The 19,207-nt window shown below is 41.0% G+C and overlaps 1 protein-coding gene across 2 annotated transcripts in view; it reads left to right on the forward strand.

The window, feature by feature from the left end:
• EPB41L5 (erythrocyte membrane protein band 4.1 like 5) overlaps nucleotides 1-19,207 on the forward strand; it is an 83,669-nt gene that overhangs the window by 29,209 nt on the left and 35,253 nt on the right. For both annotated transcript variants that reach the window (XM_070730097.1, XM_070730106.1), the window contains exons 6-13: nucleotides 2,082-2,126; nucleotides 3,439-3,491; nucleotides 6,476-6,596; nucleotides 7,340-7,427; nucleotides 8,389-8,477; nucleotides 10,794-10,863; nucleotides 16,102-16,271; nucleotides 17,840-17,946. In XM_070730097.1, the coding sequence (XP_070586198.1) occupies nucleotides 2,082-2,126; nucleotides 3,439-3,491; nucleotides 6,476-6,596; nucleotides 7,340-7,427; nucleotides 8,389-8,477; nucleotides 10,794-10,863; nucleotides 16,102-16,271; nucleotides 17,840-17,946 (743 nt within the window). The remainder of the gene's footprint in view (nucleotides 1-2,081; nucleotides 2,127-3,438; nucleotides 3,492-6,475; nucleotides 6,597-7,339; nucleotides 7,428-8,388; nucleotides 8,478-10,793; nucleotides 10,864-16,101; nucleotides 16,272-17,839; nucleotides 17,947-19,207) is intronic.

Below are 19,207 nucleotides of genomic sequence, written 5' to 3' on the forward strand. Positions count from 1 at the left end.
TGCTACAGTCAGTAAAGCAGAGAGAAAATTCCTTTTAAAAAGTCTTGCTCTCTCTATTATCTGTCTTATGTTTGCTGCCTGGTTGATAATCCTTTGCCTTTGTGAAGTCTTCGTCTTCGTTTGGTGTTTTACTCTTCATGTATAGTTTTATTGTTAACATAAGTTGTTAAATAAAATTTTATTCACACGAAGAATTAATGAAAATTTCCAATTTTCTAGCATCTTCTTTAAATATTTTTTCCAATCTCTATGCATCTCTGGAAGCAGGTTAAAGTCATCACAATTTCCCCTGCAGTAGCATTGCTTCTGGTTCTGCTGTTATCTGAAAATCTATTCACACAAATTTCAGATACAACATTCTTTCCATTCTCACTCAGCCAGGTCTTAACATCCCAAATCCAGTCTTTTCCTCACCAGACAAGGTCTTCTTAAAATATACAGTGATACCTTGTCTTACGAACTTAATTTGTTCCGGGACGAGGTTTGTAAGGTGAAAAGTTTGTAAGATGAAACAATGGCTCCCATAGGAATCAATGGAAAAGCGATTAATGCGTGCAAGCCCAAAACTCACCACTTTTGCCAGTCGAAGCGCTCGTTTTTGCACTGCTGGGATTCCCCTGAGGCTCCCCTCCATGGGAAAGCCCACCTCCAGACTTTCATGTTTTTGCAATGCTGCAGGGGAATTCCAGCAGTGCAAAAACGGGCGCTTCGCTGGCAATGGAAGTCCGGAGATGGGATTTCCCAGAGAGGGGAGCCTCAGCGAAATCACAGCATCGCAAAAACACGGAGGTCCTCGAAACCCCACCTCCGGACTTCCATGTTTTGCACTGCTGGGATTCCCCTGCAGCATCGCAAAACACGGAAGTCCGGAGGTGGGGTTTCCCATGGAGGGGAGCCTCAGGGGAATCCCAGCAGCGCAAAAACAGGCACTTCGGCTGGCAAAAGGGGTGAGTTTTGGGCTTGATGCATTAATCGCTTTTCCATTGATTCCTATGGGAACCATTGTTTCGTCTTACAAACCTTTCACCTTACAAAGCTCGTCCCTGAACCAATTAAGTTTGTAAGACAAGGTATCACTGTATATATATTCCCTTTATTGTTATTTTATCTTAGTTATTACCATTCAGGGTAGATCTATCTTTTCTTTTCCATTCTTGCTTAACTGGAAGTATGTGTTTAGTCATTCCAGATCTTCCTTATTGATGAAGACTTCCATCCTCTGTTTTCTCTGGTTATCACAAAACCTTGTTCTGGCTGCCACTTGAATCTTTAAATGTTGGAATTTTTTTTCTTCTATATCAATTTTCACACATTTCACTTTTTTTCTGTGAAAATGTTTATCTTTCTTTAATCTACTGATCTTTACCCAAATATTTTAACAATACTGTAATTACTAATTTGTTCCACAGTCTGCTGCTGGAAATGTTCTGGTTGAATGGATTGTATCTCATCTTCTGGTTTCTTTTATGTAATTGATTCAATTTGAGGATTGTGCCTATGCAGTAGTGATCTTTTGTTGCAGAGTACATTTATGGTGCTTGATAGCAATTTCATACTTCAAGCAGCAAAAACAATCCTCATTACAAAACTATTAATTTGTCCCTGTTTTACTACATTATGCAAATCAAACTTTTCTGTAATTTCAAATTCATTTATTTCCCCAATATTTGTGTTCCAATCATGCATGAATAGCACTTCTTACTTTCTAGGTGATGCTTTTGACATATTTTGCAGTTTGCTATAAAAATTTTCAGTGTTGTATAATGTTGCATTTCTAGCTGGGTGCATATAATCATATAACATTGAAATTCAGTTGATATTCATTTTTTCTAATAGATTTGGTGTTGGCTGTGATAAAACTGATCGTGATTTTTTTGCATATTATTACCACTCCATTCCATTATACAGTTTCATATTCAAAATATATAAATTAATCCTTTTCAGTACCTCTAAGTACATTTGTTCCTAAATCATTTTTTAAGAAGCATTAAGGTCATAAACTCTTCAAACCTTAAATATTTATATTCAGACAATCCTTGCTTTCTCAATAATATTTTTCTTGCTTTTCCCTTTTAAAACAGATATTTATTTGTTCTTCAACTAAAGCAGGACATTCTGAGTGGCAAGTAAGTACCATTCATGATTATATTGACAGTTTAGTTCACACAGTTTTGTAAATCTAGTTTAGTTTTGATCCATATGTTAATTGTTTTTAACCACAACTTTAATAGCTTCCTAAATTTCGTCAGAGCAGTAGGAGGCAACCAGATCTCTGGGAGTCAGCGACTTTTTTTCATTCCAGGTTTTAGTTCTAAAGTTAACTCACTATCCCATTTTTGGATTACCATTTTTATTTCCTAATCCTATCTCAAACTAGAAAAAGCCGTCCGTTGTTAAAATGCATAGATATTAGTAGCAGACTCTTTAACTAGGACTGCTGTCTTTTGTGGAACCCAAGAAGCTTCGGTTTACAGTCAAGGCCCTAGGAAGATTTTTCCTGTGTGAATCAAAAGCTATTCTGCAGTGACACATCGTTATCAGTTAGTTCAGCTGCTAAATCATTTCCCTTGAGCGCTTGTATATCTGTAGCCCGCTAGACCGGGGAAGAGATTCTGTGTTGTCTTGGCAATCTACATGTGTTAAGCATTACAGTTTGCATATTCAAGCAAGAGTAGCCATTGGATGCATGCTTTGGAAGAGTATACTTTCTACTTTCCCAAGTTACACAAAAAGCTCACCCATAGTATATTACCTTGTTATCAACACAGGCCACAAAGAAACATATGGTAATCCATTTAATCATGGCTTTTTGAATGCTTTTCTGAATTTATATATAGGCACAGCAGTTCTCATTGTAGTAAGTTTGTTTTAATTTGGTTTCTGATTGCCAAATGTAAGGATGCTTTGCCAATTTATTGAAACAAATTTTATTTATTTATTTATTTATTTATTCATTTGTCCAATACACAAATACATAGGAAGAAAAATAGACATGTGATAATATAAAAGAGGGTGAAAGTGAACTTAGAGGAGAGGATATATGAAAGGAAGAGAATATATAAGATAGGTGAAAGAAAGGAAAGACAATTGGACAGGGGACGAAAGGCACACCAGTGCACTTATGTACGCCCCTTACTGGCCTCTTAGGAACCTGGAGAGGTCAATCGTGGAGAGTCTAAGGGAGAAGTGTTGGGGTTAGGGGTTGACACAATTGAGTCCGGTAATGAGTTCCACGCTTCGATAACTCGATTGTTGAAATCATATTTTTTACAGTCAAGTTTGGAGCGTTTTGAAGCGGTTATTATTCCATTCCTTTAAAATCTAATTATATTTCTGTACAGCCTACAGCCCAATTCTTAGGGATTAATAAATAAATGCCCCAGAGAAAGAAAATATTGAAACAGTTTGCCAGATACCTTTTTTCCCCCCTTGTTATAGGTTGGAATGTCCCTTTGAAACAGCCGTGCAATTAGCAGCTTACATGTTACAGGGTAAGTTGGCTGGAGAACTTTATGTGGGTGTGTTGCTTAAGACCAAGGATTTCTTTAAGCCAAACAGATTTCCTTTGCCAGTAGCAAACCATGTGTGTATATTTGGTCACTTTTGTACGTGAAGGATCTATTTCATGTTCAGTCTAACTGCAGGATTTTAAAGATGATAGGACAACGTCAAATAATGATAACCACCAAGATCTCAGCTTTGGATAACTGTTTTGCAACCCATCATGATTAAGAAGTATGAATGGAATTCTGAGGTTTGCAGAGCTGTGATCTTTATCTGAGGTTGGGGATTTAAAAGGAATAAGAAGAGTCTGCTTTCTTCAGTAAAATAAGTATTTTGTGAATTTTGTTCTGAAAAACTCAGTGAATCACAAAATGCAATGTTGATTGCTCTAACAAAACAAACTAAAAACCTGGCTGACAGTCGGAGTCCTGCATTGGCAAGGCCATGTTTCCCAAGCCCTCTTTTAAAAAGCTTCCTGATTTTTATTTATTTTTTAATTGTTTCTCATAAATATAAAAGCTGTTTTCTTGATTTAGTTTTAATTAGCTTCTTAATTTTTAAGAAATATGTACAACTCTTATGTGTGATTTTGTCATATGGTGTCCTTAAATTATTTGGCCTCATCTTTATTTCCACAGATATTTACTTAATTTTTATACATATAATTCACCTAACTTCTTCCTATTTTAAGTCCTTAAAATTTATTTATGCAGAAATAATTTCCACAAAAATCAGTGGAATGTTCATATGATAGCAGTTTTAGTGGTTTTAGTGCTACTAACGTGCTTTTTGGCTTTAGATAGCTCTCAGTATAGACAACTAATTCATAATTAGACATTCATTTTTGTCTAGGAATATAGTGTTCAGGGATTGCTTGTATGTGTGTAATTTTTTGATAAAATCAAAACTGTAAAGAGCAAAGATTTTGTTTCCTGGTATCTGCACAAAATCTTATAAATCTGTTCAGTTATTCAGTAAGCTGCTTTTAAATGCAAAAGTGGAATTTTTTTTCCTTGCACAATTCATTATATATATAATATAAAAATGTACTACATTCCTTTTTAAGCCACATTAGTGCTATTCATTCCATTATTTGCTACTAGTTTGGAAATAACTACCTCCCTATATGTTCTTTTATTTTTTGTTCTTTATGTAAACTGCTGAGCTCTTTTGATTAGATTTATGTGTAATGAAACCATATTTACCGTAACTGTATAGCATATATAAACTAATTAAGCTGAGAGGAGAATGAGCCCACATGCAAGAAGAGGAGAGCAATAAAAACTACGTTTACATAGCCAAAATCATCCTCAGTATTGCAGAAAAGTTACAGAGAGACTTCCAGAGCTTCTTGAATCACTGCTAATGTACAAGGATAATCTTAGGATGCAACTTACAACAGAAAACATTGAAAAAATTGTAATTACGCAGATGTATGTTCTGTTTCACATATACCAATGTAAAACCTTTCATTTTTGAAACTATCAGAGTTTTATCCAATATTCTAGCCTAATCCTGTAAATTAGGTTTATAGAAGTAGTATCCCTTATTACAAGATAACTTTTTACAAATAAGAAATATTAAGGCATGACTGTCATTGAGAGAAAGAGGCATGTCTAATTAAACAGATTTTCTACTCTTTTCAGCAGATTTAGAGCATGTGTGTGGGAGAGTACAGGAGAAATAAAAATATGGGGCATTCTCATTGGGCAAGCAAAATTCCATTTGCATGACATTGGAAGAGACCAGTGTAGGAGATAAATGTGTTAATCAACACTATAACATTATGTTCTCTCATTTCATGATAGCCAAAACACAGCAAGTCAACAGTTGTAAGTCTTGGTAGAGTGAAAGATCCCATTACTGCAGAACTTCAGAATATCCAAACTTCAGAAGAAAAGGATTTAGGGGTAGTGATTTCTCAAAATGGGTGAACAGTGCAGTCAGGCGGTAGGGAAAGCAAGTAGGATGCTTGGCTGCATAGCTAGAGGTATAACAAGCAGAAAGAGGGAGATTGTGATCCCCTAATATAGAGTGCTGGTGAGACCACATTTGGAATATTGTGTTCAGTTCTGGAGACCTCACCTACAAAAAGATATTGACAAAATTGAACGGGTCCAAAGACGGGCTACAAGAATGGTGGAAGGTCTTAAGCATAAAACGTATCAGGAAAGACTTAATGAACTCAATCTGTATAGTCTGGAGGACAGAAGGAAAAGGGGGGACATGATCGAAACATTTAAATATGTTAAAGGGTTAAATAAGGTTCAGGAGGGAAGTGTTTTTAATAGGAAAGTAAACACAAGAACAAGGGGACACAATCTGAAGTTAGTTGGGGGAAAGATCAAAAGCAACATGAGAAAATATTATTTTACTGAAAGAGTAGTAGATCCTTGGAACAAACTTCCAGCAGACGTGGTTGGTAAATCCACAGTAACTGAATTTAAACATGCCTGGGATAAACATAGATCCATCCTAAGATAAAATACAGGAAATAGTATAAGGGCAGACTAGATGGACCATGAGGTCTTTTTCTGCCGTCACTCTTCTATGTTTCTATGTATCGCTTATTACAAGATAACTTTATACAAATAAGAAATATTAAGGCATGACTGTCCTTGAGAGAAAGAGGCATGTCTAATTAAACAGATTTTCTACTCTTTTCAGCAGATTTAGAGTATGTGTGTGGGAGAATACAGGAGAAATAAAAATATGGGGCATTCTCATTGGGCAAGCAAAATTCCATTTGCATGACATTGGAAGAGACCAGTGTAGGAGATAAATGTGTTAATCAACACTATAACATTATGTTCTCTCATTTCATGATAGCCAAAACACAGTTGTAAGCCTTGGTAGAGTGAAAGATCCCATTACCTGAGCATTTTGGACATTAACTTCCAACCAATCTAACTGAGAGGAAGACTATTTTTATTGAGTGAGTGACTGAGATACCTTGCTTTTTTTTTTGCAGCTGAACTTGGGGATTATGATCCTATTGAGCACATCCCAGACATAGTGTCAGAATTCAGATTTGTGCCCAACCAGACTGAGGAGATGGAAGTGGCCATTTTTGAGAAGTGGAAGGAATACAGGTAACTAAGTCCTGGACTGAAAATATCCACAAATTGCCCTTCCTGTATAATCTTTGTATTTGTATGTATTATTTTCTATCCATGTTTGATGGTGTGCTATTGAGATTTCTTTTCGTATTTAGGTTAAACTGGGATTTTGATTTTGCAGATCTGTAATTGATCGTTACAAGAGAGACCACAATGAATTAATTATTATTTCAAATACCATTTTAAACAATTTCACATAATATAATGTATTTTTGATAACATTTATGCCACAGTAGTGTGTATACTTGCTTCATCTTTAATTTTTTTTTCCAGTTTTCACCAGGGTGGGGATCAAGAATCTTAATGCCCCCAAAATACAGAGTAGTTACTTTTGCTCAGTACTTGAAAGCCAGATAAAGAAGAAGCTGCTTTTCAGTATTATGCCATTTACATTCCTCTTTGGAGCAAATACCAACTGATCTTAAAACCATCTGGTATCTTTTAAATACCAGTCCACAAATTTGACATCCCCGAATTTATCAGAACAACTGGACAGGTTACCATAGTTTAATTATGCATTGCAATACTTTCCCAGTCCTTAAATTTCTAAACAAAATATGCATCTACAGCCCTGTCAAATTATTAACATTCGAATGAATTAGAACTAGTACTTAATTTATCCTCTTTGGCACTTTTGAAGTTATGTGTGGTCAGTTTTCTCTATAAGGATTTTATAGTTTTGCTGTAATTTTTGTGTTACATATATATTATTTCAGGGGTCAGTCTCCAGCTCAAGCAGAAACAAATTATTTGAATAAAGCAAAATGGCTCGAAATGTATGGCGTAGATATGCATATAGTAAAGGTAAGATTGTGGTAACAATCTTTTGAGAAATGGTTATATTGTTAATATTGAAAAAACACAATTCAGGTGTAAGAAAATGTTTTGGAATGGTATTTTTTGTTGTTGTTGTTGTTGTTGTTTGTTCTGTTTGTTGTGGCATGGTACTATTGCTATATCAGATTATCTGTCTCACCAACCATCACAAATCTCTGAATCTTAGGAGACTGTCCAGAATAGATTTGGTGGAATGTTGCACAAAGGAAAACAGACATGCAACCACCAGTTAGAGCTCTTTCCAATGTATCCTAATAGAATGTACTGTTGTACTGGCATTGATAACAGTACATTTAATACAATCATCTGTGACTAAAAGCTGTTTATTTGTTTCTGGCTCATGTAATGAATACATTAGTATAAACCAGGTGTCGGCAACCCGCTGCTCTGGAGCTACTTGGTCTTTGGGACCTCTGCTGATTTGGCTGACTGCCAGGAATTCAATTCTGACTGGCTCAAGTTTGACTCAGCCCCCTATTCTTCCAAGGTTGTAAAATAGGGAGCAGATTTTTTGGGGAAATATACTGACTCTGTAAACCACTGAGAAAGGACTGTGAAGTGTTATATAAGTCTAATTATTATTGCTGTTTACATTGTTTTCTCCCCCTCCCCATGTTTTTAAAAAATTCCATTCTTTCCAGTATAGTTATGGAATGTTTTCAGTGGTAATAGCATTGTAATAAATAACCACGAGGTAGTCTAAATACAAAGATAAAATATTATGAAAAGTACAGATCTCTCTAAATGTTCTGTTGGAAAGCAGGGAATTTATTGACAAAGACTGTTCACTCACTAGGTCATGAGTTAACGTGACTCATTTTGCTGCAAAATCATAACAATGAATAAAAGAATAATTATATTATGATAATCTGTTAAAAACATACCTGGAGGAATATTTTAACCTAATTTTAATTATTATTATTATTAGGCAAGAGATGGCAATGATTATAGCCTTGGATTAACACCAACAGGCGTCCTTGTATTTGAAGGAGAGACCAAGATTGGATTGTTCTTTTGGTAAGCTGGATGACCTATATATCTATGGCTTGTCTGTCAAGGAAACCTTGAGTAGTCCTACAGTCACAGTGCCAGGATCATGAAACCTTTGGGGAAATTTTGAAAAGTGACCTCAAGATATGTCTTTCATGGGGGCAATCAGTAGGAGATGACACAGTTCTTCCTAAGGAACTCCACATGGACTAAAACACTATATGAACAGTAAATAGGCCTATCAACCACAGAATGCTCTGATCTGTCAATCAACAGAAATAAGAGTTCATAACCATAAGATATTAAAGACAATTAGTAATAGAAACTACAGAAGAACCGGGGGCATTTCTTTACCCTTGAAGTGCATAATATCCATATCTAAGGTGAAATTGTTTTGATGGAATCCACTTGCATACATTATTTTAGAGTTTATATAATCTAACTCTGGGCAAGGCTTTTGGTAAAGTTTATAACAACTGAAACACTTTAAATTGGTGTCCTGTGTGACACAGCAGGGTGATTCTTACAAAGGAATATATCAAATGGCATATTTGAATGTTTGAGAAACAAATATTGACATGGGTGTTTAAATAAAATTAATTAATTTGACATTAGTTACGTCTTGTTTGGATTGTGCAAAATTGATGTAAATGTTGGAAGAAAAATAGGGCACATTAGAATAGATATTTCTTAAATATCTTTATTATCATGAAAAAATGGGATAGATAGGGTAATTGTGGCATTATTTGCATAAAGTGGTTTAAAACTGTTCAAGTGAATGAATAAAATGAATAAATACATACAGTGGTTAACTTTTAAACAAAGTTCTACATGGGGCTACCTCTGAAGAGCGTTCGGAAACTTCAGATCGTGCAGAATGCGGCTGCGAGAGCAATTGTGGGCCTTCCTAGGTTCGCCCATGTCTCGTCAACACTCTGCGGCCTGCACTGGCTGCCGATTAGTTTCCGGTCACAATTTAAAGTGTTGGTAATGACCTATAAAGCCCTACATGGCATCAGACCAGAAAACCTTCGGGACCGCCTTCTGCCGCACGAATCCCAGCAGCCGATTAGGTCCCACATAGTTGGCCTTTTACGGGTCCTGTCGACTAAACAATGTCGTCTGGCAGGCCCAGGGGAAGAGCCTTCTCTGTGGCAGCCCTGGCCCTCTGGAATCAATTCCCCCCGGAGATTCGAATTTCCCCCACTCTCCTTGCCTTTCATAAGTTGCTGAAAACCCACCTATGTCGCCAGGCATGAGGTAATTGAGGTATCCCCGTACTAATATGATTTATGTATGGTACGATTGAGTTACAGTGATCCCCCGATTATCGCGAGGGTTCCGTTCCAAGACCCCTCGCGATAATCGTAAACTCGCGATGTAGCGGCACAGAAGTAAAAACATCATCTGCGCATGCGCGTCCTGTTTTCCATGGCCGCACATGCGCAGATGGTGGAGTTTGCGTGTGGGCGGCGGGGAAGACCCCTTCGGCTGCCCAACAGCTGATCTGCTCCGCAGCGCGGCAGCAGCGAGGAGCCGAAGATGGGGTTTCCCCGTTGCCCAGGCAAAGGGGAAACCCCAAGGCCGCTTGCCCATTCGCCCGGCTCCTCGCTGCTGCGGTGCTGCAAGCGAGCAGCCGGGCGGGCGGGCGAACGGGTAAGCGGCAAGCGATCTTGGGGTTTCCCCGTTGCCCAGGCAAAGGGGAAACCCCAAGATCGCTTGCCGCTTGCCCGTTCGCACCGCCCGCCCGGCTGCTCGCTTGCAGCACCGCAGCAGCGAGGAGCCGACGATGGGGTTTCCCCATCGCTGGAGAGCAAGAGGGGGAGAGATAGAGAAAGAGAGAGAAGGAAAGAAAGAGATGAGAGAGGGAGGAAGAGAGTGTGAGAGAGGAAGAAGCAAGATAGAGAAAGAAAGAGAGAAAGAAAGATGAGAAAGGAAGGGAGTGACGTCATCGGGTGGAAAAATCGCGATATAGCGATTCGCAATGATCGGGATCGCGAAACTCGGGGGATCACTGTATATGGTTATTTAATGATAAGAGTTTTTAAATGTCCTTTTAAGTATTGGATTTGTTACATTGTTTATTATTGTTGTGAGCCGCTCCGAGTCTTCGGAGAGGGGCGGCATACAAATCTAACAAATCTAATAAATTAAATTAATTAAAATTTAATCAAAGTTAACATTGATATTTAGATTTAAAGCATCTTTTAATTGCAATTATAAGACTTTTTTAATTCACTGTGCAAGATAATGTTCTTTCTATTACAAATACTTCTTGCAATTTATTTTTTTTACTCTGAATAAATTGTAGTATAAATATATACACAATTTTTCCTTTTGCAGGCCAAAGATTACTAGATTGGACTTCAAAAAGAATAAATTAACATTAGTTGTGGTTGAAGATGATGAACAGGTAAGAGGGGAAAAAATCTTCCTCCCCTTTCTTCTATGGAAAGTAATGTCTCTGAAATTAAACTTATTTTTATTGTATCTCATTAAGATTATGCCAGGCATATGTACCCTGTGGTCACTAAATCAGTGGAGTCAACATTATAGGTTATCTCTCTTCTGAAGAATTGAAAGCTCTCTTGTTTTTCCATATCTAAAGCTAATCTATTGGAACCTTTTTAAAATATTGCCTCATTCTGAGAATTTGGAGATTGATGATAAGAAAGATATTTTTGGTGTTGCCCTCTTGTTCTTGGATATTTTCCAAAGGAAATATATGTGTCATACACACATCTCTATTTATTTTAAACCTTTCAGATTGTAAAAGTAATTTATGATTTATTTTGTTTCCTCTAGCGCGGTATTTAATTGTAATGCCTGTTGATGTTTTAATTTCGTGTTTGCTTTATTTTATGTTAGGTCAGCATGTTAATCTGTTTCTATTGTATTTTATTGTTTAAGTGATCCTGCACTGTGCTTAGAAAGCTTATTTCATCAAGAACTGTGTCTGTATTGATACATTACATTGAGCCATAATCTCTGGCAAAAAGCTTGTATAGTGTACTGATTAAGTTGTTGGGCTTGGATTGGGGTTATGCAGGAAAAAGTCCTTACTCAAATAGTGCTTGCTGTATTACATTTCACCATTCAGTCATTCTCAACTCATCTCATCTCATAGTGTTAATGCCACTTTACAATGCCTTGGTAAGGCCATACTTGGAATGCTGCATTCACTTTTGGTCGCCACGATGTAAGAAAGTTGTTGAGACTCTAGAAAGAGTGCAGAGAAGAGCAACAAAGATGATTAGGAGACTGGAGGTTAAAACATAAAGAACGGTTGCTGGAACTGGGTATGTGTAGTTTGATGAAAAGAAGGACTAGGGGAGACATGATAGCAGTGTTCCAATATCTCAGAGGTTGCCACAAAGAAGAGGGAGTCAACTTATTCTCCAAAGCATCTATGAGTAAGACAAGAATCAATAGGTAGAAACTAATCAAGGAGAGAAGCAACTTAGAACTAAGGAGAAATTTCCTGACAGTTAGAACAATTAATCAGTGGAACAACTTGCCTCCAGAAGTTGTGAACGCTCCAACACTGGTAGTTTTTAGAAGATGTTGGATAAGCATTTGCGTGAAGTAGTATAGGGTTTCCTGCCTGAGCAGGCGCTTGGACTAGAAGACCTCCAAGGTCCCTTCCAACTCTGTTTCCTATTCTATTCTAATTGCTAGTGGAATCCAATGGATACTGCTAGGAGCTCTCAAGAGAAAAAGCAGGATGTTAAAAATAAAATTACTGATTCAGGCACTCTCTAGCTTTTCTTCAGGAGAGCCCAGAAATGATTCCCCCCCCCCATTTTTTTTCTTTCTTATCTTATTAAAATTGTCATTAAAATAAAATTCTGCATCGTGGGCAGAATTAGAATCCTATTGCTAAACTTAACTAAAGACAGTTCATGAACAGGTGATTATGATAGATTTGGAAGTACAGTGTTCCCTCGATTTTCACGCGTTCGAACTTCATGGAAAGTCTATACCACGGTTTTTCAAAAATATTAATTAAAAAAATACTTTGCGGGTTTTTTCCCTATACCACGGTTGTTCCCACCCGATGAAGTCATATGTCATCGCCAAACTGCCTTTAATAAATATTTTTTAAATAAACTTTTATAAATAAACATGGTGAGTAATAATCTGAATTGGCTACTAAGGGAATGGAAAATTGCAATTTAAGGGTTTAAAGTGTTAAGGGAAGGCTTGTAATACTGTTCATAGCCAAAAATAGTGTATTTAATTCTGCATCTCTACTTCGCGGAAATTCAACTTTCGCGGGCGGTCTCGGAACGCATCCCCCGTGAAAAGCGAGGGAACACTGTATTAATATTGTTTTTGCATTACAGTGATCCCCCGGTTATTGCGTCCCCGACCATTGCGAACAGGCTAATTTGCGATTTTTGAACCCGGAAGTCAGAACACCATCTGCGCATGCGTGCCCTTTTTTTCTATGGGCACGCATGCGTAGATGGCGCCGGGCAGATCAGCTGCTGGGCGGCTTCCCTAGGTCTTCCCCCTCTTGGCGGGCATCAGCGAGGAGTTTCCCCACCGCCCACGCAAACTCCTCGCTTGTCCGCAGCCTACCTGCCCGCGTGCCCGCGGCTCGCGCGCCCTTCTCCCGCCCACGCCGTTCGCTCGGGCCGCTTCCCAGCTGAGTACTCAGCTGGGAAGCGGCCCGAGCGAACGGCTTGTCCTCAGCCTGCCTGCCCGCGCGCCCGCGGCTCGCGCGCCCTTCTCCCGCCCACGCCGTTTGCTCGGGCCGCTTCCCAGCTGAGTACTCAGCTGGGAAGCGGCCCGAGCGAACGGCTTGTCCGCAGCCTGCCCACGCCGTTCGCTCCCCCTCTTGCTGGCGGGAGAGCGAGAAGCCCTCCCCAGCACCCGCTCGCCCGCCCTTCGCCGCTCGCCCGCCCTTCGCCCGGCCACCCGCCCTTCGCTCGCTGCTCACCCGGTTTCGGGGGGGGGGGTGCTGGCAAGCCGCCCATGCCGGCGGCGACGTTTTAAAACAGCGGCGCGGCTTTCCAATGAGTCCCGAAGACAAACGCGGAAGTTTGACGTTTGTCTTCGGGACTCATTGGAAAGCCGCGCCGCTGTTTTCAAATGTCGCCGCCGGCATGGGGGGCTTGCCAGCACCCCCCAGACCCCCAATCCGGGTTTGGGGGACTGCTAGGAAGCCCCCCATGCCGGCGGCGACGTTTTAAAACAGCCGCGCCGCCCCCAATCTTCGGCTCCTCGCTAGCGTTGCGGGAGTAAAAACACCATCTGCGCATGCGCAGATGGTGTTTTTACTTCCGCAGCGCTACTTCGCGAAAACCCGCTCGTTGCGGGGGGTCCTGGAACAGAACCCTCGCAACGAGCGGGGGATCACTGTACTCCTTTATAAAATATGTATAGCTGTATGCATACCAGAGAACAAGCTCCATGTAATAAAAGTGTATGCTGGATCGTTATATTACAACTGTATAATAACCTATCATATATATATATATATATATATATATATATATACATACATACATACATACATACATACATACATACATACATACACACACACACAGTGGAACCTCGACATACGAGCAGCTCTACTTACGAGCTACTCGAGATAAGAACTGGGAGGGGAGCGACATTTTTGTTCGCCTCCCGAGCTCACATTCGGGATACGAGCGCCAAGGAGCTGTCTCGGCTTCAGGAGACAGCTCCTTGGCGCTCGTATCCCGCGTGTTTTAAAAGGTTGCAGGCGGCCTGGGGTGCTGGGGGGGGTGCTGGCAAGCCCCCCAGGCCGGCTGCAACCTTTTAAAACACGTGCGTGCCACTTCGCAGCTGTCTCCTGAAGCCGGAACGCTAACTTCCGCGTTCGGTTTCAGAAGACAGCTGCAAAGCGGCGCGCGTGTTTTAAAACGTGGCAGCCGGCCTGGGGGGCTCGGGGGCTTCCCCCCGAGCCCCCCAGGCCGGCTCTGACGTTTTAAAACACGCGCACCGCTTTGCAGCTGTCTTCTGAAACCGAACGCGGAAGTTAGCGTTCCGGCTTCAGAAGACAGCTGCGAAGTGGCGCGCGTGTTTTAAAACGTCAGAGCCGGCCTTTGGGGGCTTGGGGGCTTCCCCCTGAGCCCCCCAGGCCGGCTCTGACGTTTTAAAACACGCGCACCGCTTTGCAGCTGTCTTCTGAAACCGAACGCGGAAGTTAGCGTTCCGGCTTCAGAAGACAGCTGCAAAGCGGCGCGCGTGTTTTAAAACGTGGCAGCCAGCCTGGGGGGCTCTGACGTTTTAAAACACGCGCGCCGCTTTGCAGCTGTCTTCTGAAACCGAACGCGGAAGTTAGCGTTCCGGCTTCAGAAGACAGCTGCGAAGTGGCGCGCGTGTTTTAAAACGTCAGAGCCGGCCTGGGGGGCTCGGGGGCTTCCCCCCGAGCCCCCCAGGCCAGCTCTGATGTTTTAAAACACGCGCGCCACTTCGCAGCTGTCTTCTGAAGCCGGAACGCTAACTTCCGCGTTCGCTGCGCTAAACAGTAAAAAAGCCGTTTGGCTACGGGGTGGATTCTCCCTTCTTAACCGGGCAGTTGCAGCTTCTTTCTGTTTAGCGCAGCGTTCGAGCGCTAAACAGAAAGAAGCTGCAACTGCCCGGTTAAGAAGGGAGAATCCACCCTGTAGCCAAACGGCTTTTTTTACTGTTTAGCGCTGGAACGCTGCGCTAAACAGTAAAAAAGCCGTTTGGCTACGGGGTGGATTCTCCCTTCTTAACCGGGCAGTTGCAGCTTCTTTCTGTTTAGCGCTCGAACGCTGCGCTAAACAGTAAAAAAGCCATTTGGCTACGGGGTGGATTCTCCCTTCTTAACCGGGCAGTTGCAGCTTCTTTCTGTTTAGCGCTCGAACACTGCGCTAAACAGTAAAAAAGCCGTTTGGCTACGGGGTGGATTCTCCCTTCTTAACCGGGCAGTTGCAGCTTCTTTCTGTTTAGCGCTCGAACGCTGCGCTAAACAGAAAGAAGCTGCAACTGCCCGGTTAAGAAGGGAGAATCCACCCCGTAGCCAAACGGCTTTTTTACTGTTTAGCGCAGCGTTCTAGCGCTAAACAGTAAAAAAGCCGTTTGGCTACGGGGTGGATTCTCCCTTCTTAACCGGGCAGTTGCAGCTTCTTTCTGTTTAGCGCTCGAACGCTGCGCTAAACAGAAAGAAGCTGCAACTGCCCGGTTAAGAAGGGATAATCCACCCCGTAGCCAAACGGCTTTTTTACTGTTTAGCGCAGCGTTCCTTACAAATGCACTTTATTGGATTCTGTTGTAGCATGGCATTTTTAAAATGATAAGCGCAGTATTCATTTTAAGCAACGATGTAACAGTTGCAATTATTTTTGGATTGTGCTGCACAAGGGAATCCATTATCTTGTCAGTTTATTTGCGTCAAAACAGCAAAATGAAGCGTTTACACTGTCAGTCTTAAAAAATATCAAAGGCAATGTTGTTCTTAAATCACTAAGCATTCACTTCAATCTTTTGTAATGTTGGTAAACATCAATTTAATTGCTCAGGAAATGTGTTTGAAACAAACAGTCTTTTATTTCAGTGAATATAGTATTATTCTTGCCCTAGGCAGTGAAGTCAATGTTTATGTTCCTTCTGTTCCACAACATTTCTTTGGTGTTTATCTTTCTTTAAGGGTAAAGAGCAGGAACATACTTTTGTCTTTAGGCTGGAACATCCAAAGGCCTGCAAACATTTGTGGAAATGTGCTGTTGAGCATCATGCTTTCTTCCGCCTCCGTGGACCTGTTCAAAAAGGTTCCAGTCGATCGAGCTTCATTCGGCTGGGGTCCCGATTCAGATACAGGTTAACCATATCTCCCTTTTGCTTATTTCTCAAATAATAGAAAGCAAATAAATGCACTTGGTTGCCTTTATGGAACCAAACCCTGAAGGTGGGAGGTCTAATCACAACCAATTTCAACTTCTTTAAATGAATGTGTCATTTAAAAATGTGGAGTACAGAAGTGGTTTCACAGCAAATGCAATTAACTTGGGAGGCAGTGGTTTTGGTGTTTTTAGATGTTTCTGAGCAAAACCTGTATAAACATTACCAAGGGATGCTGTAAGGTGTTTTCCTGACTTTACTGGGGATTAATTAGTTAATTATATGTAAACTAGTTAAAATTATTTAACCAATCCCCTGAAACTCTGTGATTTTATGCAAAGCCAAGCATATGCAATTGTTTTTAATTTTGCTACAAAACTTATCATTGTTTTTGACCTCATTGGCATGGTGCTAACTTTTTTTCAAGATGGATTGTAGACTTGAAAAAAAAAGTTTTTACTTTAATGAATTAGATGGGGGTTGTATCCTTGGTGCGAAGTCCAAAATACTTCTGGATCAGTGGTTCTCAACCTTTCTAATGCCACAATCCCTTAATACAGTTCCTCATATTGTGGTGACCCCAAACCATAAGTCTAGCGCCAATTCTCCCAACAGAGCTTTAAGCTAATCAATTTAAGGTCAGAGGAACACCCCCACTGTTAAATGCCTGTTTGGTCAGATTTTAAAAATATGTTCCAAGGCGCCAGAATAAAGCTTTAGTTTCTAACACCATTGGAAATTTGTCTTTTCCTATAGTCTTAGGTGGCCCCTGTGAAATGGTCGTTCGACCCACAAAGGGGTCCCAAGGCCCCATGGTTGAGAACCACTGGGCTAGGTAATGTTTTAAAATCCCTACTATTTAATATACAGTAATACCTCGTCTTACCAACCTAATTGGTTCCCGGGGGAAGTTCGTAAGACGAAAAGTTCGTAAGACGAAACATTGTTTCCCATAGGAAACAATGTAAAATCAATTAATCCGTGCAACAACAAAAAAAACCGCAAAAAAACACCACCCCACCGCCCAGCTGTCACCTTTTAAAACAGCCGGGGGGCTTCTCAGCATCCTCCTGAACTCGAACGCCAAACCCAAACTTTCGGGTTCGGCGTTCGGGAGGCCGCCGAGAAGCCCCCCGGCTGTTTTGAAAGGTGACAGCCGGGCGGTGGGGCTTCTCAGCGGCCTCCTGAACCCGAACTTTTTCCAAATATCCGGGGCTTCTCAGTGGCCTCCCGAACCTGAACTTTTGCCGAACTTCCGTGTTTGTTTCAAAAAGCGACAGCCGGGCGGCGGGGCTTCTCGTCGTCATCGGGTTCGTAAGAAGGAAAAAGTTCGTAAGAAGAGGCAAAAAATTTCTGAACCCCGGATTCGTATCTCGGGTTGTTCGTAAGACGAGGGGTTCGTATCATGAGGTACCACTGTACTTTTGGAACCTTGTAACTATTCATAGCTGACTTAAATACACATGTAAAATAATTATGTGTTGTCTTTTGGAGAAACTTAGCAATATAAACCTTTTCTCTTCTTGTTCATTGTATCCTTCATGTAGTGGAAAAACTGAGTACCAGACTACAAAGACTAATAAAGCCAGAAGATCAGCATCTTTTGAGAGAAGGCCTAGTAAACGATACTCAAGGAGGACACTACAAATGAGAGGTGACCAGACTTCTATTTTTAAAGCACATCTTTCTTTGCTCCTGTTACCTCAGTAGAAATGATTACATTTTCTTTCAACTTCTAACCTCCATGCCAGTTTTGAGACAACTTTCTGGGTGGTTTACATGAAAGAAACAAGGCATATCCTTCTTTGTGTTACTGAACTGCTATCATAATTTTTGAATTGTACTGATGACAATACTGTTAACAGATATATTTTCCTCAGCATTCGTTCCAAATTGTATCTCCTTAGCTCAGTGATGGCGAATCTATGGCACGGGTGCCACAGGTGGCACGTGGAGCCATATCTGCTGACACGTGAGCGGTTGCCCTACCTCAATTCCAACGTTCATGTGTGTGTTAGCCAGCTGATTTTTGGTTCTCACAGAGGCTCTGGAAGGGCGTTTTTGGCTTCCAGAGAGCCTCCAGGGGGGTGGGGGGGTGGAGGAGGGCATTTTTACCCTCAGCTCCAAGGAAACATTTGGAGCCTGGGGAGGGCAAAACACGAGCCGACTGGGCTCATCGGAAACATAGAAACATAGAAATATAGAAGTCTGACGGCAGAAAAAGGCCTCATGGTCCATCTACTCTGCCCTTATACTATTTCCTGTATTTTATCTTAGGATGGATATATGTTTATCCCAGGCATGTTTAAATTCAGTTACTGTGGATTTATCTACCACGTCTGCTGGAAGTTTGTTCCAAGGATCTACTACTCTTTCAGTAAAATAATATTTTCTCATGTTGCTTTTGATCTTTCCCCCAACTAACTTCAGATTGTGTCCCCTTGTTCTTGTGTTCACTTTCCTATTAAAAACACTTCCCTCCTGGACCTTATTTAACCCTTTAACATATTTAAATGTTTAGATCATGCCCCCCCCCCCTTTTCCTTCTGTCCTCCAGACCAGTGTTTCCCAACCTTTTTTGAGCCGCGGCACATTATTCATGTTTTCAAAAATCTGGGGAACACTGAAGGGAGGGGCGGGGGGGCTAAAGAAAAGTTTGGACAAAAAAAATATCTCTTCCTCCATTTCACTCTATTTCTCCCACCCTCTTTCTCTCTCTTCCTTCCTTCCCTTCTTTCTCTCCATCCCTCCTTCTTTCTTCCTCTCTTTTTTGCTCTCTTTCTCTCTCCCTCCTTCCCTCCCTCTATGTCTTTCCCTCTCCGTCCTTTCCCCCTTTCTTTCTCTCTCTCTCTTGCTTTCTTTCCCTCTCTTTCTCTTGCTTTCTTTCTCTCATTCTCTCTCTCCTCCTTTTTCTC

Source organism: Erythrolamprus reginae, chromosome 1, assembly GCF_031021105.1.
Source record: "Erythrolamprus reginae isolate rEryReg1 chromosome 1, rEryReg1.hap1, whole genome shotgun sequence".
Taxonomy (NCBI): Eukaryota; Metazoa; Chordata; class Lepidosauria; order Squamata; family Dipsadidae; genus Erythrolamprus; species Erythrolamprus reginae.